Below are 12,545 nucleotides of genomic sequence, written 5' to 3' on the forward strand. Positions count from 1 at the left end.
GGGTGATATACTGCGTCCGGTGCTCCCGATGCGGCCTTCTATATATTGGCGAGACCCGACGCAGGCTGGGAGACCGTTTCGCTGAACGCCTACACTCTGTCCGCCAGAGGAAGCAGGATCTCCCAGTGGCCACACATTTTAATTCCACATCCCATTCCCATTCTGACATGACTATCCACGGCCTCCTCTACTGTAAAGATGAAGCCACACTCAGGTTGGAGGAACAACACCTTATATTCCGTCTGGGTAGCCTCCAACCTGATGGCATGAACATTGACTTCTCTAACTTCTGCTAATGCTCCACCTCCCCCTCGTACCCCATCCCTTATTTATTTATATACACACATTCTTTTTCTCCCTCTGTCCCTCTCACTATACCCCTTGCCCATCCTCCCTCTGGGCTTCCCCTCTCCCCCTTATCTTTCTGTCCCGTGATCCTCTCATATCCCTTTTGCCAATCACCTGTCCAGCTCTTGGCTCCATCCCTCCCCCTCCCGTCTTCTCCTATCATTTCGGATCTCCCCCTCCCGCTCCCACTTTCAAATCTCTTACTAGCTCTTCCTTCAGTTAGTCCTGACGAAGGGTCTCGTCCCGAAACGTCGACTGTACCTCTTCCTAGAGATGCTGCCTGGCCTGCTGCGTTCCACCAGCAAAATTCTGTCAGGGAATCAGCGAGTTAAACCCAAGAGATGCTGTGGATGCTGGAGATCCAGAATAACACATAAAAAACTACTGGAGGAACCTCAGCATTTTGAATGTATCTGGGGATGTTACTTCCTTGGACTTTCAGAAAGCCTTTGACAAGGTGCCACACATGAGGCCGCTTACCAAGATAACAACCCACGTTATGACAGGAAAGATACTGGCATGAATAGAAGATTAGCTAACCGGCAGGAGGCAAAGAGTGGGAATAAACGGGGACTTTTCTAAGTTAGCTGCCAGTGGTGTTCTGTAGGGGCTGGTGTTGGGTCCGCTTCTTTTCACGTTATATGTCGATGATTTGGATGACGGAATTGGTGGCTTTGTGGCCAAGTTCGTGGAAGATACAAAGATTGGTGGAGAGGCAGGTAGTCCTGAGGAGGCAGGGAGTCTGCAGGACAGATTAGGAGAATGGGCAAAGAAGTGGCAGATGGAATATAGTGTAGTGCACTTCGATAGAAAAAAAATATGCCAACTGTTTTCTCAGCCGGGAGCAAATTCAGAAATCAGAGGTGATGTGGGACTTGGGAGTCCTCGTGCAGGATTCCTGAAGGTTAACTTGTAGGTTGGGTCTGTGGCGAGGAAGGCAAATGCGTTGTTAGTATTCATTTCTGGAGGACTAGAATATAAAAGCAAAGGTTGAGGCTTTATAAAGCACTGGTGAGGCCTCAGTTGGAGAATTGTGAACAGTTTCGGGCCCCATAACCTAAGAAAGGATGTGCTGACATTGGAGAGGGTTCAAAGGAGGTTCACGAGAATGATTCAGGGAACGAAAGGGTTAACGCACGAGGATAGTTTGTTGTCTTTGGGCCTGTGCTCGCTGCAATTTAGAAACTGAGGGGGGATCTCACTGAAATCCATCAGATTTGAAAGGCCTCGAGAGAGTCGACATGGACAGGATGCTTCCTATAGTGGATGAGTTGAGGACCAGAGGGCACAGCCTCAGAATACAGAAACTTCCCTTTAGAATGGAGATGAGGAAGAATTTCTTTAGGCAGAGGATGTTGTATCTGTGGAATTCGTTGCCACAGACAGCTCTGGCGGACAAGTCTATGGCTATATTTAAAGCGGAGGTTGATAGGTTCTTGATTGGTCGGGGCATCAAAGGTGAAGGGGAGAAGGCAGGAGAATGGGGTTGAGAGGGATGATAAATCAGCCATGATGGAATAGCAGAGCAGACTCGATGGGCCGAGCGGCCTAATTCAGCTCCTATGCCTTATCGTGCTGTCTGTTCCTGCGCTGACTGAGGGGCCTTGATCACGGCGAGTGTTGTGCACCCCGATTAAACCAGTGGCCGCTCACTCACCAGAAACTGCACCCCACTAAATTGTTCCTCAGACAAGGGTCGTTCTGTGGAAAGTAGTCACAATGGACCAAGTTCTAACTGAAATCCTGAGCTTGAACCGTAGGCAGTGAGGGGCTGGACTCAATTGATCAATGTGATACCATCAAACGCAGGAGCAGGAATAGGCCATTCAGCCCATCGAGTCTGTTCTGCCATTCCATGGCGGCTGATTTACTTTCTCCCTCAACCCCATTCTCCTGCCTCCTCCCCGTATCCTTTGACCCTGACTAACCAAGGACCTACCAACCTCCGTCTTAATTATAGAACGTAGAATAGTACAGCACAGTACAGGCCCTTCGGCCCACAATGTTGTGCCGACCCTCAAACCCTGCCTCCCATATAAGCCCCCACCTTAAATTCCTCCATACACCTGTCCAGTAGTCTCTTAAACTTCACTAGTGTATCTGCCTCCACCACTGACTCAGGCAGTGCATTCCACGCACCAACCACTCTCTGAGTAAAAAACCTTCCTCTAATATCCCCCTTGAACTTCCCACCCCTTGCCTTAAAGCCATGTCCTCTTGTATTGAGCAGTGGTGCCCTGGGGAAGAGGCGCTGGCTGTCCACTCTATCTATTCCTCTTATTATCTTGTACACCTCTATCATGTCTCCTCTCATCCTCCTTCCCTCCAAAGAGTAAAGCCCGAGCTCCCTTAATCTCTGATCATAATGCATACTCTCTAAACCAGGCAGCATCCTGGTAAATCTCCTCTGTACCTTTTCCAATGCTTCCACATCCTTCCTATAGTGAGGCGACCAGAACTGGATGACTTGGCCTCCACAGCCGTCTGCTGCAATGCATTCCACAGATTTGCCGCTCTCGAGCTGAAGGAATTTCTCCTAATCTCTGTTCCAAAGGGAAGCCCTTCCATCCTGAGGCTGTGCCCTCTGGTCCCCCCACTACTGGAAACATCCTCTCCACATCCACCCTTTCAACGTTCGAGAGGTTTCAGTGAGACGTCCCCTTCATTCTTCCAAACTGCAGAGATGTCAAATGCTCCCCATACAGCACATTAATACTGTCATTCCCACGATTATTCCTGTCAACTTTCTCCAGGTCCTCTCCGATCAAGTAACACTCCTGTAGTCCCAATAATTATGTGGTTTTGTCAGTTTTTTCAGTCTTGGTTTGTCCTGTGTTTTGTGATATCACACCGGAGGAAATAGTGTATCATTTCTTAATGCATGCATTACTAAATGACAATAAAAGAGGACTGTGTGTCCTCATAATCATCATCATCAAATACCCAAGGGGCTCAAGATGGCAGTACCTTTCCCCCTGGCCCACAGCTCTGGTCAAGTCTCTCTGCTGCTTCTTCGCTGCTGAGAACCTTGGACGCCAGTGTCCCTGCCCGGTCTCCTGAGCCCTGAAGGTCTGGAGCCTCCCTCCCCAAACGCCCTCCATCCCAGCCCTCCTCTCTTCCGGCAACCACTGCCCAGTGGGTCGTGGGTTCTGCACAGGGCATGGGGGATGGGCCGAATGGCCTCCTGCCCCAAGAGGGTAGAGGTTGCGGGGGGGGGGGGGAGGAGAGAGAGAGGGACAACAAGAGGGAGGGGCTGAGATTCTCCGCAGAGGAGAAATGGAGGGGGAGAGGGGCAATAGAGTGGGGAGTGATCCCAGGGAGAGAAACAGAGAGAGATGGGGGGGCAATAGAGGGGCAGAGATCCTGGGGGGGAGGAAAGAGAGGGTCAGAGATCCTGGGAAGAGGGGCAACATACAGGTCAATAGAGGGGTAAAGGTCTTATGGAGAGGGGCATTAGAGGGTGGAGCTCCTGGGGGAAAAGGGCAACAGAGAGGGGCAGATATCCTGGGAAGTGGGGGCAACAGAGGGGCAGAGATCCAGAGTAAAAGGGCAATAGAGAGGGGTAGAAATCCTTGAAGGGGAGGCAAACAAGAGACAACAGAGTGGGCATAAGTTTTGAGGAGGGATGTGATAGGTCCAGAAGAGGGGGCCAAGATGTGGGGAGATGAGTAGAGCAGGGACAGAGATCCTGGGAGTTGGAGCTTTAGCGAGAGGGACAGAAATTCTTGGGAGGGGAGCACAGACCTTGCAGAGAAAGTGAGCGGGGTTATTTATGAGAGACTTTGAAGTAGCAGCGAGGAATTTAAATTTAGCACAACTATTGGGAGCCGGAGAAGTCGCTGTGTGCCGCCATTTTAACCCAAACACGACGAAGAGAAGCAATCGACCGGGGATTGTGAATAAAGGCTTTTTGGAAATCCCCTCCCCGTGTTACAGGCCCGGCTCAGGCCTCGGTGGGATCCTCCTGTGCAGCCATGGGGACTCCCGGGTGCAATACCGCCTCTGCCCGCTGGGGGGAGCTCGGTAGGCCGCCCGCTGACCCGGTTGAGAGGCGAGGCGGCGGCGGGGCCTACCGGACCCGTCCTGAGCCTGACCGGCTGGGCCGATCGATGGCCGGGCTCTGCCGCAGCCCCACTGAGCCGGCGGCTCCCGGAAGGGGAGGCCCGGGCCCCGCGGGAGCGTGTGGCAGCGGAGGAGGCCGCGGGCGCGGCGTGCCGGCCCGGGGAGGAGGCGTTGGGGCCGCGGGGAGAGGGGGTGAGAGCCCAGGGACCCGGCTGCAGGGCTGTGTGGGGAGAGGGGCAGTGTGGCGTCTGGCACTGGGCGGACTCGGGTCAGGGTCGGTGGGTCATCGTGGGATAAGGACACTGGGATGGTTTGGGACGGGGACAGGGCTTGGGCCAGTGGTCAGTCTTGGGACAGGAGCACTGGGCAGTCTCGGGTCGGGGTCAGTGGGATGGTTTGGGACTGGGACAGGGCTTGGGCCAGTGGTCAGTCTTGGGACAGGGTCGATGGGCAGTTGCAGGACGGGGCCAGTGGTCAGTCTCAGGACGGGAGCACTGGGCAGTCTCGGGACAGGGTCGGTGGGTAATCGTGGGATAAGGACACTGGGATGGTTTGGGACGGGGACAGGGCTTGGGCCAGTGGTCAGTCTTGGGACAGGAGCACTGGGCAGTCTCGGGTCGGGGTCAGTGGGATGGTTTGGGACGGGGACAGGGCTTGGGCCAGTGGTCAGTCTCTGGTCCGGGTCAGTGGGTAATCTCGGGATAAGGACACTGGGATGGTTTGGGACTGGGACAGGGCTTGGGCCAGTGGTCAGTCTTGGGACAGGGTCGATGGGCAGTTGCAGGACGGGGCCAGTGGTCAGTCTCAGGACGGGAGCACTGGGCAGTCTCGGGTCAGGGTCGGTGGGTCGTCGTGGGATAAGGACACTGGGATGGTTTGGGACGGGGACAGGGCTTGGGCCAGTGGTCAGTCTTGGGACGCAGACACCAGGACACCTTGGGACAGGGTCAGTGCTCTATCTTAGGACGGGGTCGCAGGGATGTCGGGGGGCAGGGTCAGTGGTCAGCCTCGGGACAGGTGTGTTGGGGAGGGGAGCCTGGTGGAACCCGGCGAGGAGTTACCGCCACTGGCCAAGCCAGCCGTGGGCTAGGCCGGTGAGCACCGACCTGCCCCGGGACGTCACGCTCTTCCGGAACCACAGGCCCCACTTCTTCCGCCTGCTCGGCCTCTTCTGCGGCGCCCAGGCCCTCTTCTGGGCCTACCTGGCCCACCTGGCCTTCACCTCCCTCAGGGACACGGGCTACGAGGAGACCGTGCTGGTGGGCGATCGGGCAGAGGGGCTGCCGAAGATCGGCGGGATCGCCCTGAACCTGGGCTCAGACAAGTGGAGATACGGCTTCACCGCCTCCTGCCTGACTGTGGGTAAGTCTTAACGCCACACTGATGGAACTGGGGTTCCCTGGATCGGAGTGGAATACTCTTGTACAGTGAAAAGCTTGCGTGCTATGCATTCCACAGTGCACAATACCAGAGTGCAGAATAGAGTGTAACAGCTACAGAGAAAGTGCACTGCAGGTAGACTATAAGATGCAAGATCAGAACGGTGTAGAAAATGCTGGCAGAACTCAGCAAGTCAGGCAGTCCTGATGAAGGATCTCATTCTGAAAGCAGTAACTATTTATTCCTTTCCATACATGCTGCCAGTCGCTTTTAAACTCCTGGGTGCCTCTATGTCAGAGGACCTGTCCTGCACTCGTTATATAAGTACCATTGCGAAGAGAGCACGACAGTGCCTCTACTTCCTCAGGAGTCTGCGGAGGTTCGGCTCGTCGTCAAAGACTTAGCAAAATTCTGATATGTCTATCCACATCCTCCTGTACTGTCAAAATGAAGCCACACTCGGGTTGGAGGAACAACACCTTATATTCCGTCTGGGTAGCCTCCAACCTGATGGCATGAACATTGACTTCTCTAACTTCTGTTAATGCCCCTCCTCCCCTTCACACCCCATCCCTTAAGTAAAGGCATCCGCTAGCCTTGCGAGACCATGGATCTGCGCCTGGGAAGTCTTCACTCTCCGGGGCGCAGGCCTGGGCAAGGTTGTATGGAAGCCCATGCTGCAGGTCTCCCCTCTCCACGACACCGATGTTGTCCAAGGGAAGGGCACTAGGACCCATACAGCTTGGCACCAGTGTCGTCGCAGAGCAATGTGTGATTAAGTGCCTTACTCAAGGACACAACACGTTCCCTCGGCTGGGGCTCGAACTCACGACCTTCAGATCGCTAGTCGAACGCCTTAACCACTTGGCCACGTGCCCCCCCCCGCCCCTTATTTATTTATTTAATATATTTTTAAATATATATTTTTTATTTTTTTCCCACTTATTTTCTCTCTCTCTCTTTTTTGTCCCTCTCACTATAACTCCTTGCCTGCTATCCACCCTCCGGGCTCCCCTCCCCCCCTTCTCTTTCTCCCCAGGCTTCCCGCCACATGATCCTCCCCCTTCTCCAGCCTGGTATCCCCTTTTGCCAATCAACTTTCCAGCTCTTAGATCCACCCCTCCCCTCCTGACTTCTCCTGTCATTTGGGATCATTTTCAAATCTCTTGCTATCTCTTCTTTCAGTTAGTCCTGATGAAGGGTCCCGGCCCGAAACGTCGACTGTACCTCTACCTATAGACGCTGCCTGGCCTGCTGCGTTCCACCAGCATTTTTTGTGTGTGTTGCTTGAATTTCCAGCATCTGCAGATTTCCTCGTGTCTGCTTTTAAAAGTTCTATAGGTGTACGGTAGAAAGTGTGCTGACTGGCTGCGTCACGGCCTGGTATGGGAACGCTGATGCCTTTGAGGAGAAAATCCTACAAAAGGTAGTGGATTCGGTTCAGTACATTACTGGTAAAGGCCTCCCAACCATTGAACACCTCTATATGAAACCCTATCGTAAGAAAGCAGCATTCATCGTCAGAGATCCCCACCACTCAGGCCACGCTCGCTTCTCGCTGCTGCCATCAGGTAGAACGTACAAGAGCCTCAAGACTCACACCACCAGGTTCAGGAACAGTTACTACCCCTCAACCATCAGGCTCTTGAACAAAAGGGGATAATTACACTCACTTGCCTATCCATAAGATGTTCCCACAACTTTAAGCACTCTTTATCTCATATTCCCATTACTTACTGCTATTTATTGATATCTGTTGTTGTCCATTGATCCTGTTTACAGTTACTATTCTATAGATTTGCCCGCAGGAAAACGAATCTCAGGGTTGTATGTGGTGACATGTACGTACTCCGATAATAAATTTTACTTTGAGCTTTGAATTTTACTTTGACTTCCTCCAGCATTTTGCGTCTGTTTCCTGCGCCTCTAGATTTATTATCAAAGTACGTGTATGGCGCCGTGTGAGACCATTTTCCTGCGGGCGTTCACAGTAGAAACACAGTAGAATCGGTGAAAAACTACACACGAAGCCCGACAAACAGCCCATGTGCAAAAGACAAACTGTGCAAATACAGAGGGGGAAAAATAAAAGCAAAAGAAAAACGTAAATAATGTTGAGAGCGTGAGTTGTAGAGTCCTAGAGGGTGAGTCTGTAAGTTGTGGAATCAGTTCGGTGTTGGGGTGAGTGAGGTTTAAGGTCAGGAGACCAGCTTGTCGTCCTAGGGAACCGTTCAGTGCTCTGATAACGGCGGGGTGGAAGCTGTCCTCAAGCTTGGTGGGACGAGCTTTCAGGCTTTTGTGTCTCAGAGGAGAGGGGAGAAGAGAGAATATCCGGGGTAGGTAGGGTCTTTGATTACACTGGCTGCTCTACAGAGGCGGTGAGAAGTGTCAACAGACTCCACGGAGGGGAGGCGGGTTTCCGTGATGAGCTGAGCTGTGTCCACGACCCTCCGCAGCTTTGTCGCGGTCACGGGCCGAGCAGCTGCCCGCGGTGCGTCCGGATTGGATGCCCCCTGCGGCGAGTCGGTAAAATTTTGTTGAGGGTCGACGGGGACGTGGCTGATTTCTGTAGCCTCCTGAGGTGCGAGTGGACTTTCTCGGATTGAAATGTTTGGGCAGGAGGTTTGGATTTCCTCTGGGATTGGTCTGGAAATTCCTTCCTTCCTGCATTCCCGGAATTTCTTTATTTACTGATTGAGATACAGTGCAGAATAGGCCCTTCCGGCCCTTTGAGCCATGCTACCTAGCAACCCCCCCGATTTAATCCCAAGACAATTTACAATGATCAATTAACCTACCAGCCAGAACGTCTTTGGACTGTGTGGGAGGAAAGCGGAGCACCCGGAGGAAACCCACGCAGTCGCGGGGAGAACGTACAAACTCCTTACGGACAGCGGCGGGAATTGAACCCGGGTCGCTGGTACTGTAAAGCGTCGTGCTGACCGCTACGTCACCGTGCCTCCCCATTTGGAATTTGGATTAGAATTGGTTTAATATTGTCCCGTGCGCTGAGACAGAGTGAAAAGCTTGTCTTGCACAGATCAGATCATTGCACAGTGCACTGAGGTAGAGCAAGGCAAGACGGCGGCAGATAAAAGTGTGTCGGCTACAGAGGGATTGCTGTGCAGGAGACAACAAGGTGCCTGGGCGGAATGCAAGCAAAAAAGCCGCAGGTGCTGGAAAACCCGTGGTGTTCCGCGGGGATCTGTGCCGGGACCCTCTGCTATCTGTGATGTATATAAATGACCGGGATGGGTGCATGAGTAAGCCTGTGGATGATACCAAAACTGGTGAAGTTGTGGGAGTGTAGAAGACCGGCAAAGAATACAGTGCAATGTAAATCAGCTGCAGACATGGGCAGAGAAGTGGCAGATGCAGTTTAACCCAGATAAATATGAGGTGTTGCGCCTTAGTGGGGCAAATGCAAGGAGACAGTGCACAGTTCAGGGCAAGGACCTTGAGTGTTGCTGAGCAGGGGGATCTTGGGATCCAAGTTCATAGTTCCTTGAAAGTGGCGACACAGGTCGATAAGGTGGTTAAGAAGGCTTATGCAATGCTTGCTTTTATCGGTCGAGGCACTGAGTTCAAAAGTCAGGAGGTTATGTTGCAGTTTTATAAAACTCTGGTTAGGCCACATCTAGAGTATTGTGCATAGTTTGGGTCACCCACTATAGAGAGGACATTGGGGCTTTGGAGAGGGTGCGGAAGAGGTTCACCAGGATGCTACCTGGTTTAGAGGGCGTGTGTTATCACCAGAGGCTGGTCAAACTTGGGTTGTTTTCTCTGGAGCGTCGGAGGCTGAGGGGAGACCTGATAGAGGTTTATAAGATTATGAGAGGCATAGACAGAGTGGACAGGGAGTATCTGTTTCCCAGGGTTGAAATGTCTAACACCAGAGGGTTTGTGTTGAAGGGGAGAGGGGGTAGGTTCAAAGGGGGATGTGAGGGGTAACTTTTTCTACTCAGAGAGTGCTGGATGCCTGGAATGCACTACCTGGTGTGGTGGTGGAGGTAAATACATTTAAGAGACGTTTGGATCGGCACATGGGTGTGAGGAAGGTGGAGGGATATGGACATGGAGTTTGGGTGTTTTTTGATTTACTTTTTAAGCAGGTCCGGCACAACATTGTGGGCCGAATGGCTCGTCCCCGTCTTCTAAAACCAGAAAGGGATGTAATGTTGAGGCTGTATAAGGCATCGGTCAGACTGCACCTGGAGTATTCTGAGTCGTTTTGGGCCCCTTATCTAAGAAAGGATGTGCTGTTGTTGGAGAGGGTCCAGAGAGAGTTCGCTAGAATGACCCCAGGAATGACAGGATTATCATATGAAGAGAGTTCGGTTGCTCTGGGCCCCTACTTGAAGGAATTGAGGAGAATATTGAAAGGCCTAGGTAGAGTGGATGTGGAGAGGATGTTTCCTATAGTGGGGGAGTCTAGGACCAGAGGGCGCAGACAGAGTGGATGTGGAGAGGATGTTTCCTATAGTGGGGGAGTCTAGGACCAGAGGACACAGATAGAGTGGATGTGGAGAGGATGTTTCCTATAGTGGGGGAGTCTAGGACCAGAGGACACAGATAGAGTGGATGTGGAGAGGATGTTTCCTATAGTGGGGGAGTCTAGGACCAGAGGAGACAGATAAAGTGGATGTGGAGAGGATGTTTCCTATAGTGGGGGAGCCTAGGACCAGAGGACACAGATAGAGTGGATGTGGAGGGAATGTTTCCTATGGTGGGGGAGTCTAGGACCAGAGGACACAGATAGAGTGGATGTGGAGAGGATGTTTCCTATAGTGAAGGAGTCTAGGACCAGAGGACGCAGATAGAGTGGATGTGGAGAGGATGTTTCCTATAGTGGGGGAGTCTAGGACCAGAGGACACAGATAGAGTGGATGTGGAGAGGATGTTTCCTATAGTGGGGGAGTCTAGGACCAGAGGACACAGATAGAGCGGATGTGGAGAGGATGTTTCCTATAGTGGGGGAGTCTAGGACCAGAGGACAAAGATAGAGTGGATGTGTTTCCTGTTGTGACGGAGTCTAGGACCAGAAGACACAGATAGAGTGGACGTGGAGAGGATGTTTCCTATATTGGGGGAGTCTAGGACCAGAGGACACAGATAGAGTGGATGTGGAGAGAATGTTTCCTATGGTGGGGGAGTCTAGGACCAGAGGATACAGATAGAGTGGATGTGGAGAGGATATTTCCTACTGGGGGAGTCTAGGACCGAGGACACAGAGGGAATGTGGAGAGGATGTTTCCTATAGTGGGGGAGTCTAGGACCAGAGGGCACAGATAGAGTGGATGTGGAGAGAATGTTTCCTTTCCTTGGCTTTTATGCGGTCTAGTGGCTGGATCATTGGGTAGTACGAGGTGAGGGGCTGGACGGGCAAGTCCAGGTTCTGTGGTTTTGTGATCACTTTGTCCTGTGGTTCTCTTTCTCGTTTAGGGTGCCTGATCCTCGCTGCGGGCTCCGCATTCTCCCGTCGGTCCGTCTGCGGAGTCGTGCTCCACCGGGGAGGCCAGGAAGTCACCATCTCCAGCCACCGGCTGCTGGGGGGCAGCCGCTCCTTCCGGGTGCCCCTCCGCGACCTCTCCTGCATGGCGCACCGCCACCAAGTGGCCTCGGTCATCCCCCTCAAGGTCAGGGGTCACCGCCTGTACTACCTGCTGGACAGGCGCGGGCAGTTCCACCACCCCGGCCTCTTCGACGTCACCGTCGGCGCCTACAGGTCGCTCTAAGCCGAGCTCGTCGGCCGCCCGGCCAGTGTGCCCGAAGGAACAACCCGGGGCAGGTTGTCACTCCCTTGAAAGATTCCGTCTCCCCGATAAACCGCCGTCACGGAGTGGCGATATACGGGCGCTGAAGATGGACTGGACAGAGACATTAACGCAAACGCAACTGGACTTGGTGTATTATTGGCACGTGAAATCTACAGCACATCACAGGCCCTTCGGCCCACAATGTTGTACTGGAGAAACAGCACAACAATACAACTTGTTGTACAAACGTTTGTAGGTACTCTTCATACAGATCAGTCCAATTTCACAGTGCTTTGAGGTAGAGCAAGGGAAAACATTAACAGAATGCAGGATGAAGTGCAAGATCATAAGGAAGTAGGTCATGAGGCCAGGAGTCCATCTTATCGTACAAGAGGGCTGTTTAAAACCTGACGACAGTGGGGTAGAAGCTGTCCCTGAGCCTGGTGGGACATGCTTTCAGGGTTTATCTTTAGCTCGACGGGAGAGGGGAGAGGAGAGGATGTCTAGGATGGGTGGGGATCTTTGATTACGCTGGCTGCTTTACTGAGGCAGTGAGAAATGCAGACAGAGTCCATGGAGGGGCGGCCGGTTTCCGTGATGTGTCCACGACTCTCTGCGGCTTCTTCAAAGTTCAAAGTAAAAACTCATTATTGGACTGAATTGGCTTTATTTCTTACATCCTTTGCGTACGCGAGGAGTCCAAACTCTTTACGCCGCATCTCCGTCCGAATGTGCAAATTATAGGAACGTACATACGTTACCAGAGTACACACATGTCACCACATACAGCCCTGAGATTCTATTTCCTGCGGGCATACTGCGCAAATCTATAGAATAGTGACTGTAAACAGGATCGATGGACAGGATCTTGTGGTCACGGCAGAGCAGATGACAATGCACCATACCTCCAGGGAAGCAGCCCAAGGACGTTCATCTTCACCTTTGAGCTCATACCCTCGAATCTAGGCGGCATGTTGGTAACCTCTCTGCGCCCTCTCC

General features: G+C 52.6%; 1 protein-coding gene across 1 annotated transcript; it reads left to right on the top strand.

Annotated features, from left to right (window-relative positions):
* The first annotated feature begins 4,322 nt into the window (after nt 1–4,322).
* On the top strand, nt 4,323–12,206 carry tmem223 (transmembrane protein 223). The gene is made up of 2 exons (XM_072250085.1): nt 4,323–5,772; nt 11,233–12,206. Exons 1-2 carry the CDS (start codon nt 4,323–4,325, stop codon nt 11,523–11,525), a joined length of 1,743 nt encoding a protein of 580 aa, XP_072106186.1. The 3' UTR covers nt 11,526–12,206.
* The last annotated feature ends 339 nt before the right edge of the window (nt 12,207–12,545 follow it).

This window comes from Mobula birostris, unplaced genomic scaffold (genome assembly GCF_030028105.1).
Source record: "Mobula birostris isolate sMobBir1 unplaced genomic scaffold, sMobBir1.hap1 scaffold_1546, whole genome shotgun sequence".
NCBI classification, from domain to species: Eukaryota; Metazoa; Chordata; class Chondrichthyes; order Myliobatiformes; family Myliobatidae; genus Mobula; species Mobula birostris.